The 14,978-nt window shown below is 41.5% G+C and overlaps 1 protein-coding gene across 7 annotated transcripts in view; it reads right to left on the bottom strand.

Moving 5' to 3' along the window:
- Window positions 1-14,978, bottom strand: part of row (zinc finger domain-containing protein relative of woc) — a 104,200-nt gene continuing 89,222 nt past the window's right edge. For all 7 annotated transcript variants that reach the window (XM_075693104.1, XM_075693106.1, XM_075693101.1 and 4 more), the window contains 4 exons: window positions 12,050-12,269; window positions 10,156-10,343; window positions 1,753-2,007; window positions 1-540 (listed from right to left, as the gene is read on the bottom strand). In XM_075693104.1, the coding sequence (XP_075549219.1) occupies window positions 59-540; window positions 1,753-2,007; window positions 10,156-10,343; window positions 12,050-12,269 (1,145 nt within the window). In that variant the 3' untranslated portion in view covers window positions 1-58. The remainder of the gene's footprint in view (window positions 541-1,752; window positions 2,008-10,155; window positions 10,344-12,049; window positions 12,270-14,978) is intronic.

Raw genomic sequence — 14,978 nt, 5'->3', positions numbered from 1 at the left:
TAGAATGTAGAAGGCCATTTTTATTTTATCTCTCTCGTATATAAAAAGAACAACACACTTAAACACTGCTGTCCAGCACAATGCAAGAGTCCAAGGCAGGCCACAAACTGTCCTCCGAGCCATTGCTGCCCGCTGGCTTTGTTTCGATGTTGCACTCATCAAGGGCAGCGTCAGCGAGGCAGTCCTCACTCGCAGGAAGCTTGCTCTCTTCCTCCTCGCCTGCTAGCTCAACCTGGGGCTCTAAACTTGGGGCCTCGTCAAGGCAGCGGCGGGCCACACGTGTTGCAGAGCGTTCAGTGCGATTTTGTGGCTCCAGAACTGGTGGCTCAGAGTCGGACCCTTCATCCAGGATCATACCCATGGCAGCCCACCGTCTCTTGGCACTTCTGGGACCCACAAGGCATCGCTCTGGGCTACCCACTATTGCCGTCACCTTCACAGAACCATCGTCCGACTCAGTGTCCTTAAATGAAGAGTGCGAGGGTTTGCGCATCAGCCCCAGGAGATTCAGGAGGTTTGGGCTCTGGCTTTCATCAGCGTCTTTAAAGATATGGAGAAAAAGAAGACAGATAGTGTGAGTGAGCATGAAGATGAAGACTTTATAGGGGCCTGTATTTTTGTAACAATCCATTTCATTTCCCATTCTTTCCTTATACACCGAGCCGAGTGGCCAATCCCAGCAGTAACAATGTTGCGACAGGGATTGAACCAATGATGAAGGGTAAGAAAAAAAAAAAGGAAAATGGAATGAATCGCTATGCAATCTGGCCTCAGGACTGCTTACAACAAAAACACAGACATATCCGTGCACACAAAAACACACACATTTGAGCACACAAATACAATGAAAAGGCATCATGAGAACTCACTGCAGGTAGTAATAGAATAATGCCTTTCTCTCATTGTAACACAAAATTTTTTTTCGCCATTAAGCTACAAGGCAAAGCTACAGACCATCTTTAAATAATAATACAATCGACTTCCGTCAATTCGACCCTGACAGGACCAACGAAATTAATCGAATTATCCAGCGGGTCGAATTAAACAAGATGCAGAAAAAACGCCAAAACACACCGCTGATTTATTTGGCATTATTTGCTTGAGTTTTACACCCCTCCGAATCAATTGCATGCCAACTTTCTGTGTGTGAAGTAAAAAACTAATGCAGAAATGACTTGAAACTTTTAGCCAAAGTAGAAATCTAACATGCGCCTAATTTTTTACTGATGACAGGTTTCCTAAAGTCAGCTTCGCCGCAATTCAGCCATGTGGTGAAGCATAAGAACGCCGTGAAGGTGGCTTTAGGTATTGTATACGGGTTCACCACGCAGGCAATTTTGGGCCAACTTACTTGGAAAACAAAAGGCCGTTAGATTTTGGTAAATACCGTAATCACACATTGTGAACTACTGTTATTACTTGAAAATCTTTCTAGAACGAGCTGAAAGTAGGCATTTTTGATGGGAGATGACACGTGGTGAACACATTCCCTGTCCCCTAAGCTCCGCCGAGACAGACGTTGCCACTAAAGGGGTCGTTATTGGGTCACCATATGGGTCAGGTGCATGTGTGTGGACTGGTAAAGTTCAAATTATTTTGCGAATGCCATAACAAACATTTAGGTTCATAGCAATGCATGGGTACCAGCCAGGACTTTCAGTCGGGATCGAATTAACCGGAGTCAGATCAACAGAAATCTACTGTAATAATATTGTCGAAGCTTGGTTGACAGGTGCAGTAGAAGGAACCAACCTGTCTCATGGACTGAAGAGGTAGATGTTTCGACTGGGAGTGAGTGTGTCGTTGCCGGCAGCTCACTGGAGACACTTGACGAGAATACCTCAGAAAATGGTTCATTCAAGTTGGTGTCCTCGTCATCTAAGTTGATCAGGGGCGGGAAGTAGTTTGCCGAGTTGCCTGTCAAGCATTTCAGCCGCATTGTCCGTGTGGTTGGACCACATGCAGTGACAGCTGCCGTCGTTTGGTTGCACGACACGAGGTGAGAAACTGTGCAGGATGAAGGGAAGGGTAAAAAAGAGGAACGGTACAACTAATCAGATCGCAGTATCTATAAATAAATAAATAAATAAATAAATAAGTACTATTGCTCTTAACGATGCATGAATGTGCTAAACATGTCTTTGTGTGCTGAATGTGCTAAACATACAAGTCTTTGCATTGTACCAGCCATCTGATACAAATTATTTTATTGTGGTAAAACCCAGAAACTGCCAAGTCCAATCCATAAATGGAACTAGCGAAAGTTTCTGTGGCAATGACTGGAAAACTATGAAGGAAAAGTGTTATACAGGTAACAACACAAGTGAAAATTGTGCACAAGTCTCATTCACATTAGTTATGGCTGGAGAACAAAAGAAACATAATCTTATTTACTACACTGCTTATACTTGCTTATAAAACATAAAACACATGAGTCAGTGTCAAGTTTTCCATATTTTTTTAGTTTTCCTCTTCCACGCATTGGCAAATGCAAAACAACTGCACTTGAAAGCTAGATTGATTCAGTGTCTGTTCCAAGAAATCGAAAGCACTGTCACAATATGCTGGACTACATGGCACAATAACACGTGTGACAATAACACGACCCTGAAGCTTTCCCTTCATTGCCACAAACACTTGACAGTCAGCAAGTACAGTCAATGATCACTACAAGAGACAGTAATACAACAGAAATGTCTGTTATATCCCTTTAAGGCACTGTGTACACAACCATGTATGCAAGATTGTGCATCAACAGAAAAAGCATTGATGAAAGTAACAATATTTAAAATGCGTCACACACTTTTTGAAACACTTCTGATTGGAACTGTGCTGCAAGCCTGAATAAAATGTGCAAAATGTTTCAGTAAAACGACTGGGAACATAGATGGCTCGATATTCTTGCTTGGTGTGAGTATGTCGTTTTATACGGTGGGTTCACTTCTCCCATTATTTTGCACAATGTGTTGCATCAGGCATCATTTTGAAGTGGCGGGATAGGTGCTTTCTAAAAAGCCTGCCAGACAAGAAATAGTTGAAGTTCTCATATCTGATGTTCCTGTAGTGATTTGAGTATGGTGAAGCGCAAAAGATGTGACAATGCAAGGTGCGACAGACAGGACAAGCACTACTGGCAGTTTGTCAGTAGCGCTTGTCCTGTCTGTCTCGCCTCACATTATCCAGTCTTCTGCAGTTGCCTGTACGCAAATATGCATCACCAACTGGCCCAAAATTCACTCTTTTTGAAGTTCCTGTAGTTAGTTTCTGCATGGAGTCCAGGGCCGGTATTTTGTAGCGATGCCTTTTCCGATTCTATGCTTTTTCATGCTTTTCGCGCTTGGCCAGTGGTCCGAGCGACGGTCTGCCCACATTATCAACGGGATCAGGCGGCCGTGTGTGGTGGATGATAAGAATAGCATAGAATAAGGCATAAGGCATCGCTACAAAATAGCGGCCCAGATTCTGTAAACTTGACGGACCTCGCTAAAAAATTGAAAATTGTTATCCTATTCTGCAGCTGGTGTACTTTTTTATGAATTTGAAGATGTAAGAATTTCTTTTTATTTGAATACACTGCAAGCCCTTCATGGCCCGTGCAGGAGTGGTACAGAAATGTAATGATTAAAAAAAAATCATTGTGAAAAGTCAATACACTGAATGCGGTTAATGAAGGAGTCGATGTTATTGCAACACGCAATATCGTTAGTTAACTGATTCCACTGAGAAATGGCCGACGGAAAAAGGGAATGTTTGTGAACATTAACACGACTTGGGGGAAGATAGATTGTTTTGGAGTGATTTAGTCTGGTTGAGCGTTTTGGAGGATCTTGCAGATAATGAGAACGTGTTATCTGGAAATGACTATAGTTTAATTGATAGATGAATTTTAGTCGTGACATTGCTATTCTCTGCGAGAGGGTTTTTAGGTTTGCCCTTGCGAGCAGACCCGAGATACTGGACTGCCTTTTGTAATCCAAATATACAAACTTAATTGCAAATTTTTGTATGCATTCTATTTTATTTATAAGGCATTTTTGATGAGGGCTCCAGATTAAATCAGCATATTCTAGGCATGGTCTTATTAGTGTTTTGTACGCATTTAGTTTGAGGTGTGGTGGTGCTGCACGCAGTTTCCTTTTTAAAAAGGATAGTTTGCCTACGGCTTTTTGACACATGGTCGAGATATGAGGCTCCCAAGTGAAGGTTAGGCGTGAGTTTAATAGCTAGGTATTTTACCTGGTCGCTTTTGTTGATTATTGAGTTTCCGATCGAATATGTTGGTTAAGCGGGAGTTTCTTATTTGTGAAAGAAATGTAATGTGTTTTTGATGTGTTCAGTTTCATGCCCCAAGTGTTGCACCAAGAGTAAATTGTTTGCAATGAATTGTGCAGTTCTATCTGGTCGTCTGAGTTGTGTACGACAGTGTACATGACATAGTCATCAGCAAACAGGCGCATCTGAAATGAGTTTTTAACGGAACACTGGATGTCGTTAATGTACATCCAGAACAAAAGTGGTGCCAGAACCGATCCTTGGGGCACTGCAGATTAGACATCGAGTGGTTGTGAAAGATGATTATCGATTGCAACGCTCTGTTTACGATTGGTGAGAAAACTGTTGATCCAGGATATTATTTTATTACTAATAACAAAAGCCGATAATTTTGTGAGTAAATCCTGGTGCGGAACTACATCAAACGCTTTAGAAAAGTCTAAAAAAAAACTGCATCTAATTGGCCATCATTATAAAGTATGTTAGCTATGTCATGAGTTGACTCAGCTAGTTGGGTTATAGGTGACAGGCTTGATCTGAAACCGTGTTGTTGTTTATATAGAAGTTCGTTTGTCTCTACATGAGTTATTGTGGCCTTAAATATTACATCTTCCATTATTTTGCAGCATGAGCTTGTTAATGACACTGGGCGGTAGTTATTTAAATCTAATTTCGAGCCTGATTTATGTATTGGAATTACTGCAGCCTTGCGCCAATCGTTTGGTAACACTGATGTTTGAAGAGAAAGAGCGAATATTTTAAGTAGATACTTTGATGTCCAGTTTGCATATCGACTTAAGAATGAGTTAGAACCGATCGGGGCCGGTAGATTTTTTAAGATCAAGTTTATGCAATAGAGACAGTATGCCCTCTTCACTTACAGTTAATTCTTCCACTGGTATTTGACATCGTAAGGTGTTAAAGCTGCATTTGTAGCATGTTTTATAAAAACTGTCTGAAGGAAGTTATTCATCTCATTAGCAATGTGTTCCAAGATCCTGAATAACATGATCCGAGATTTTGATTTACGTTATTTTTTCTTGTTCATCTGACAAATATCGCCAGAATTTATGAGGGTCATGCGCCATAAACAAAGGTAATGTAGTGTCGAAGAAATGGGCTTTTGCTTCCGATACTTTTTTTTTGTACCGATAAGATCGTCTAACGTGCACTTAGTTCCCCTTTTTCCACCTTCGTTTTATTTTTATTTTTAGTTGAAAATAAGCTTTAAATCAACACAAATAAATGACGCTTTAAAGGGATATCCAGAGTCCATTCTATACAATAGTATCATGGCTGCAGTATGTGGTGAAAAAGTGAAACTTTGCAAATACTGCTTAACCCAAAGGCTATCGCAAAAACATTGAAAACACCAAAATTAAAATAACTGGACAGACAAACAGGCTTACGCAGTAATCGTACCACCATGCGGCACGTTGCCTTGCTATCCGCCTTTCATGCTGGTCGGCAACAAATGACAGTATTCCTACACTGCAGCATATACGGGGTGATCTTTCTTACGCTTTCAAGAATATTTAGAAATCGCCTGCGGCAGACAGCTTAATTCTAGTCCATGAGCTGGATTACTCAAAGAGGCGGATATTACTTGCACGGGAAATCATATTCATGTCCAAATTGTGTGATGAAATACATGGGCGTTCTAGTTACTTTTGTGTTTCAATGCCTAAAAGAGTGTTTTTTTTTTAATTAAGCGGAATGACTGCATTTTTACCACTAGTTTGATGGCACATACCATATTTATTCGAATCTAGGCTTATAGTTTCTTTTAAATAATCAAACACCCAACGCTAGGATCGGCTTAGATTCGAGTATTTTAAAGAATGCACCAGTTTGTAACTGAAAATAATAATTGTGGTCATAGCCTCCCAGATAACTTCTGTGTGTGCCGGATGATCGACAAACCAATGGGAAGCAGCCATCGTTGGAACAATGGCGGTGGTGCCAGTTATGTAGTGTGGTCTCACATACGCTGGGGTTTCTTCTGGCATGCTATTTGAACCGCCCGCAACTGCCGCTCGAAACATTTATTATGTGAAGACTGCAAACAACTTTTGTTGCCTGCTGCCACTACTCGGCGGCAATGCCATACCACAGCCGCCTAGTACCTGGTGAGGGTTGTTGCTACCCTCAATATGCTGACTCTCATCCTACGTAAGTGGCGCCTCCATAGACGACAGCCATTTTGCGGTCATTCGGCAGGCGCAGAGTTTATATAGGAGGCTATGGTACGAGCCTTACCAACTTGTCTGCGCATGCGTGGGCATGTGAACGTGAGCTTGCGTACATCTGCAAGCGTACGAGGCTAGCAGCGATGATGATGTAGAGTGAGCTCGGCATGCTCATATTAAGTAAATGCCGTTTACATTTTGTGAACGCTGTCCTCACTTTTTTTGTTCGGCCTACATTCAAGGTAAGTTTTCTTAATTTTTTTTCTGGCTTCCAACATTCGGGGGTCGGCTTGGAATCGGGGCCGGCCTAGATTCGTGTACCGTATTTACTCGCATAATGATCAGACTTTATTGTCCAAAAAAATTAATGCAAATCCAAGGGTGCGATTATTACGCGAGTTAAATTTCCCGCAAAAAAGAAAAATCTTTTCCTCTCGCATTTGCTGCGGGATGACAACAGGTCAACAAAGAGGCGGCTGCCGCTGTATGTAATGCAGGACACACACACACACACACAAAAAATAAAAATAAAAAAAATAATAATAAAAAAATGGTGGCCGGCGGAGCAAGCCGAACGCACCTTTTTTTCTTCTCGTGAGTACATTATGTGCATTGAAACAGTTTCTTCCATATTAGTAATGAATAATATCGGTAATATTGGCAAATTTGCGGCAGTAACGTAGCCATGTCCACTTTGAAGGGACAGAAACAGATGGGGTGCGCTTAGCTGCCAGTGACATAGGAACACATGGCGGGCATGCTGTGGAAACTGCGGCATTTGTCTTCACTACTATCCTAATATGGCACATTTCCGCTAAGAGTGGGCAAATATCTTAGCTGTGTCACAAGCGTCGGTGTATGAATAGGGTACGCTTTTAACATATCAATGTAAACGTGGCTGCTATCGTTGCCGCTCACGATTTGTTGCATGCCCACGAGTACAGATGAGAAGAATCGAAAGGCGCCTTTTTTGTTGTTGTTGATGACCACAACCATGACAAAGCCTACACATAATAAAGGCATGTTTGGTTGTAGCTTTTTTTTTTTTTTTTTTTGTCATGGAAGTGCGGAAAGTGATGAAAGGAATGAAATGGGGCATCTGCTTAAGAATGTTTGGTGCGCGCAGACCACTTGGTTTGTCTTGAAGAGTCGTGCGCGTAGCATTCGACAGATGGTAAGTGCGATCATTATTAGCTAGACTTGGCACACGACATATCGCTGTGGCAAGTTCAGGGTGCGATCATTACACGGGAAATTAAAAAAAATTAAATTCTGCCGACAAAATTTAGGGGTGCAATCATTACGCAAGTACGATCATTATGCGAGTAAATACGGTAAATACGGTGTCTCAAAACCCATGCCACCCTAAAAATTTGTTCGAAGTGGATATGCCTTGCAAGCTCACCAGCTACAATTAGTAAATTGCAATATGCGCAGTAAAGTAATTGATTAAGAAATTAATGACTAAATTTATATCAATTAGTTGATTATGTGTTTTGATTTCTTGTTCAAGCAATGCCCACCTCTTTGAATAATCCAGCTCAAGGACTAAAATTATGCTATCTGCCGCAGGTGATGTTTAAAAATTCTGTAAATCTTGGAAATGATCACCCGGAGTACACTTGCACAATGGCAAGATTAATCATTGGCACAACGGCGGGGAGTCAGCAGACCAGCTCACTGCTGGTGGCGATGCGCTTTAGCCGAGTAGTCGACACAGTGAGCTGTCCATCGATCACGAAACCTCATTCAAAAGATAAGTTGTTTTACATGCTACGCTAGTGGCAACGCGTTTTTGGCGTTCCAGAGAATTGCTTGCGTCACAGGACGAGCTAGCAAAGCGGCTAGTACAGCCGCCAACCAATAATTTGGACATTCTTGATTATATGGACAGCTATGCAATACTGCCATCAGCCCCATAGACTTAAAGGGGCCCTGAACCACCCCTAGGGCTTGGTGAAATAACATAGTCCGTGGGTAGCATACACTGCTGTGAACACCTCAGCCAAGCTTTGCTGTCATACGCCGTGCGTGGAGCTAGCAAGCAGATCGCGAAGTTGCCTTTCTCTCGAACGCCCTCTTTTCAACAGAAGGCCCTGTCCACACTCTCTTCTAGATGCACTATTTCGTCATTCCGAGACGGCTGCTATTGGCCGATAGCTGACATCAAGCTGCAACTGGGTACGTGGCAAAGTACGTGGCGCCACAAGTCCACTGGATAAGCACACTGCGGCTTGCTGAGGACAACCACGTTTGGCTTACGTTTAGCACATTGTAGGCATTAAAGGCAAAAGTCATGGCATCTACGTTAACATCCAAAATTTTGAACTGTGCGCCACGGTGACACTTAGAAGGCAGAGCATTGCGGGCATGCCCCATTGCGCCGTAGCCTTCGCAGTGCGAGACATTGAAGAAATGGGAGCACAGCAGGGCCTGTGTTTGATTGCAAATAACTCCACTTTTGCTGAATGCATTGAAGTACTTTTTGCCGCAAAGTATTTCTGAAATAGTCTACTTTCACTTCAAATGCCTTTCTCCACTTTGATAAAAAGTGGTTCAGGGCCCCGTTAATCTATAAAGATAACCAAAATTCTGAACACCTTACAGTCGGTAGTGTGATAATTCGGACTCTGACTGCATGATCACGCGTTAATTTGGCCACCGAATTGAGAAGAAATAACTATATTTTCATTTGGATACGTTGCCGGCACGGTTGTTGGCTATGTTGCTGGCACCTCCTCAAAACTGAAATTAGCCAAGCCTTGTGATGATCCGAGAATATGGCACACCTTTATTGGCCACTTGAGGAATAAAGCCACTTATTTTTGGGGCAAATCCAGTATTTCTGACTGATCGTTATTTGGACCTTCTGGCGGTCTCTGTCGAGCCTGGTTTATCACTCAGCATATGTATAGGGGTGCGCTACCATCCAGTTTGCAGTTGTTGCGCTAGTCGTTCAAGAAATGCAGAATGTCAAACGCGTAATGAACTGTTTAGAGGGCACTTTGTGGGTCATATAGGTCAATAAAATACTGCCTGACAGTTATGATGGTGAACTATAGGTATAAATAAGTCTATTCTGTGAAAGTAATGTTTGTTGGTTTCCTCTTTACTGCTGCCAGAATTAGAGGCATGAAACACTCTTCTGGATAAAAAAACTGGGTGCATGTCAAATTTCTAAGTTGTTTTGTAGCTGTAATGTGATTTTCACATTAGTTCTTTACTTTTAATGCATAAATAGTGGGTGCACATTTGCTTCGGAGGCGTGTTAGAACCGGGCAAATGCTGCCAAATGAATCAGCGGTGTGTTTTGGCATTCTTTCTGCCTCTTGTTTAATCTAACCAACTGGATAACTAAACCAACTTCATCAGTCCTGTCCTGGTCGAATTAATGTAATTCAACTGTACCATAATCGTGATAGCAAATAGGTAATTAAGAAGTTCTTGTATATTATGCATTTCATGACTGTGCAGCTAGCACCGTGTATTCATTAAAATTACTGTTACTTTAACTTTGATGTCTCTGTACATAAGGGCATATCTGGCCAGATGTGCAGTCTGGGTGTGCAGCTAATCTAACATGAAATCACGGTGAAATTACAGCATCTCTACAAGGGTAAGTGTTGCTTTGAGGCATTAAATTCCATTATTCGAATAAAATGTGACTTGTAATACAGGAACATCTCCAGCTTACTGAGACTATTGCCATCGCAAGTCTGGAAACCACATGGACATGTGCCAGGCCTCCTGAGGGTGAGGGGAGCGAGACGGAAGAGTGGTGTTCGGCTCTTGACCGCAGAGGAGTGTCGACAGATCATGTGATCAGCAAAGGCCTTGGTGCAGTTGGTCGTGTATTTGCACTCCCCACAGCTCACAGAACGACTGCATGACAAGATATTAGGCATTAATTGCGCAAGTAGTACTTGCTGGAAGAGTTGGCGTGCGTTGCACACTAAATGTTAGCTTCAGTGCAAATAAGGACATAAAGAGACAGCGACGAAGGAGGCGTGTTGGTTTGTCACTGTCTATATACATCTTTGTTCCAGGTGCGCTGAAGCTAACACGCTGTACATTATAGCGCGAGTTCAGGCTAATTTACGAATGTGAACACTGACCTTTATCTAGGACGTGTTAGCTCCAGCAAAACACAGACACAGACGGCCAGAGATAAAAATAGCAAATTCACGGCTTCGTCATTGTCTCTATGCCTATATATAAGCTGCACTGAAGCTAACAAGTCATACATCAGTATACGAGGTTGGTCTATTTAACACACACAAACAATGACATTCTTTTTTCCTCCAAATTTTTTTCTTTGCAGGTACCGAAATAAAAATAACAAATTAAAAAAATTGCTTTATTGTAGCCCACATGCAAGAGAAAACTGGATGCAAAAGTAGCTGAATCTGTTGCACAACAATGCCACAATATTGTCAAAAGTTTGTGAAATATGGCACCACTGTACTGCCTCATCATGCAATCAAAACCTTTCTTAACAGTGAGCATTGGAAAATAAGTGTGTGCAATTAACAGCAGCAATGGTAAAAATCTCCTAAAAAGGTGAAGAAAATGCATGAATGTACCCATGCACAAGCATGTACAGAAACTGCACTCAAAATATTAATTGTTCCCTTTTCATGCATGCAGTTTCCAACAAGGAGGAGGGGGAGAGGGGAGATAACATAGAAGGAAATACCAGTGCTGCATGTATCTTGTACAGACTCATTGTTGATGATCCATGTAGTAAGTGCCTTCAATGCTTATTGTAAACACATACTGAGCAAATAAAAGGTCATTAAACATTTGGTGATCTCTGTGCCTCTAAAACAATAAGCAATAAAGCCCTAATTTTCACGCTACTTGGCGTATAGGGAAGGCTGGCACCAGTGTCCCTGTGGTTAGCACAGCAATGATGGAAAATGCATTGACTCTGTTCAGCTGATGGTCCTGAATGCAAAGCAGCAAATTATACATAATTTTTTTTCCAGCATTAAAATTGTCGCAACACAGTGCTACAACATTCTATCAATTATGAAGCGAATTTATGGTTAAGACAGCTTCACAAAAGTCGTTTGCTACCCCAATAACGTTTGCTAGCGATCGCAATGCCCCCATATCACTTGAGAGTGAAAGGTCGCACAGGACAGAGAGACATGTAAAATCCTGCATCTCACTGTGGTGGCATTATGAAACTGCCATGCTACGAGGAAACACAAAGTCAAAGCAAAAGAAAACTAATATCTACAAACACAAAACACAAAACACTTGAACCCATAGCACATGGTGCATATTGTTACGTTCCAATCCGTAGCCCATACTGCCGGTCATCTGTATTGAGGCTAAATGATCGCAGCACCATTTTTCTATCTGGTAAGCTTGAAGCATAACTGCGAGTCGGCCTAGTTGGAACAGATTCATTTTTTAAAATCTTTTTGTGCACAAACAAACAGGGACCAAGAAGAGGAGCGTTCGTCCTTGTGTTGCTCCTCTTCTTTGTCCCTGTTTGTTTGAGCACAATAAGTTTTTAAAAAATGGTAAGCTTGTGTGAAATTGCATGTATTAGAAAGAAAAAAAGAAATGCCACACACATGAAGTGGTCCTCATCTATGGGCTTGCGGCACTCGAGACAGGTGCAGTGCAGTGTCTGCGGCTCCAAATGCACAGCGGGCACCGAGAACCGAGGCCGACAGGAGCTGTTCAGGTTGTTGGCCATGGGGACGATATTGTTCAGAGCAGTCCTGCGGGGCTTCATGTGGGGTTCAGGTACTAGTATCGGACTAGCGTCTGTAGTCTTCACTGCCTCCACCCCTGTGTGGGAGATAACAGACAGACTGACTTAGAAAAGGCATACAAAAATTCAGGTACTGTGACATGTACTGAGTTCCGTAAGTAGGAGTGCCAGGCATACACGACTCTTCTAGCTATACCGCTGACTCATCCGAGCTTAAATTTTGCGGAGGCAGCAGTAGGTTTCGTATATAGCATGTCTGCATGCCCCTTCCCCCCTTTTGTTCACAATAAATAAAGTGCACATTGTCTGCAGCGATTCCACACACACAAAAAGGTAATACCGCTGCAACAGAACGATGGCGCTACCTGTCACCCCTATTGTGAAACGCCATGCGCCTAACATTCTAATGTGTGCGTTGAAAAAAAAAAAATATTTCGCTGAAACGAAACAGTAGCACCATGTTTTGCCGTAGCAGTTATGTATGCATACCTGTCAACCTTCAGTGTCCGAAAAACATGGCAGTAAAAGCCCGAAAATACTAAAATTCCATGAAAAATAATAAAATTGATTGGTTATTGAATATGTTCACTGTTTATTAACGATTTGCAACTTTGTTCTCTATGGATGTCGTGAACACACACTCTGCTCTTATAGTCACAGCAACGATTATCTGCACCACAGACAAGCAGGAATGTTTGTGAAGTTTATTAATAACACATTCATGTAACGGCTGTAGAAAATTTGCTTGCCGCAATATACTGGTTCTCTCGGCTGGTGCTGGTGTCATGTGGGTTTATGCCCGTATAATTGATGGGCCTTAAAAATTGGGCCATAAACAGTCCCTCAGCAACTGTATCTTTTTCGAAGTTGGTTCTGCCATAAACTATACACAAATGAAATATTGTGAAATATTTGTCAATACGACAATCGCAAAGGAGTGCTGAAAATAGAGCATTTTACGATAACATCGTAAAAGTTGGCAGGTATGCGGATGGCGCCGCCATTTTATTGCAGTGAAATAATGTTTTTCAAGTAGCGCCATACCGGAGACAATGTGCACGTTAGATTAATTGCAAATGAAACAAGCAAGTAAGGCATGATAGCATCACATTAAACAGAACTCATTGCGAAATGCTACCTCGTCAGGGGTTTAACTGAAAGAATCGTGTATATCTGGTGCTCTTATATTTATACAACTCTTGGTACTACTATCATGCCACAATGGAATAGAGAAAAAAATCTAGTGGTACACCTCTTAACTAAATTAATTGACATTCAAATGTGATATCATGGCATGACTGGATGATAAAGGCACCTTAGCCCCAAAACTAAGTGTCTGTGAGCGAATCATATCAGGGTCACAGTTACTGGCAACAGTAGAAAAAAAAAAGGCCCTCTAGCTTGTTTTCTAATGCAAGTGTTTCATTTTGCAATGATAATGCAGCGTAATTACTAACCATGAAAACAGTTTTTGAACCGTTACAGATACCCATTAGCGGTCCAGTAACCCATTCTATGTTATAAAAGTAATAGCCTACATCTGGTGACAATTTTATTATGGTACTGAAGGGAAAGCAATGAGGGTGGAGCTTCTGCAAATGAGTAACAATGCTCCACACATAGCTATGAGACTAAACAAAACTGCCACCTTGTAAACATATAAGGAATTAGGTAACTTGCATTCAACTGGAGACCTAATTTAAGCTTACATTTGGTCATGACCAGTGGCATAGCCAGAAATTTTTCTCTGGAGTGCAGGGGGGAGCAAGTGCCAGATGTGCCATCACCTACCTACGTCACTGATCATGGCATCAGTTTTTTGGGGCAGTTACTAAATGAGATCATTAGCAGAGGTTGCAATAGTGCATCTATAACTGCCAACCATTTACATGGTAGCTGGTGCGGTCACCAATGTTCACATGTTTGTTCAATAAAAAAGAAACCTGTGAGGCTTAACAGCATTATGTGTGGTACGTGAAATCAGTACTGAAACCAGATAGAAAATTTACAGAAATAGTTATGTAGCATTGTTACAGCTTATTGGCTTCTTTAAAGGAACAAGAACAAATGCAAGAAATTTAAAGCGAAAATAATCAAATTATCACCGATGATATCTGAAATAAGCTAATAATGAAGAACTATTTTTTTCCTAAACACAAGTTTGTTTTGGTGAGAAAACTTAATATTAGTGAAAAAAAAAAAAAAGATGGACACTAACAAAACACTGAATAAACAGAAGATCAACTAAAAAGATTAGAGGTGGTAAACACATGTAACCACCACGTTGGAATGATTCCACAATTCTAATGAAACTGCAGAACAGCTTTTGTTTCCTCGAGTAGAGAGTAACAATAAAACTCCTGCAGACTTATGCTTCGCTTAACAATCATTGTTTATTCAGCATACTCTACTCCACCTTGACAGTCAGGTGTGTAAGTCACCCCTTGGCCATTTCGAGCTAGCAAAAATGTGCTTACTATATTATTTGTGATAACGGCTGTTCATTATTCAAAAACTATTCGAAAATTATTGGATATTCAATTGGTTTCGATTCACATCTAGCACTATTCGATTCATATTAGATTTAGTTCAAAAGTCACTATTCACACACCCTTATCAATGAGTCAACTATTTATGGATGGCAGGACCACCGGGAGGCCCTCTTTAAAAGCGAATCCAGTCAGAACTTGAAGTGGCCTGGTACTGCCATCAAATGCTCGTGTGGTGTTTTAAGAAGTACTTAATCTCAAATGAGCTCAACAGCATGAAAAATGACTTGATTTTCA

This window comes from Dermacentor variabilis, chromosome 5 (assembly GCF_050947875.1).
Source record: "Dermacentor variabilis isolate Ectoservices chromosome 5, ASM5094787v1, whole genome shotgun sequence".
NCBI lineage: Eukaryota > Metazoa > Arthropoda > Arachnida > Ixodida > Ixodidae > Dermacentor > Dermacentor variabilis.
Note: the sequence above shows the minus strand (reverse complement) of the source record. Positions and strands in the feature narration are given on the sequence as shown.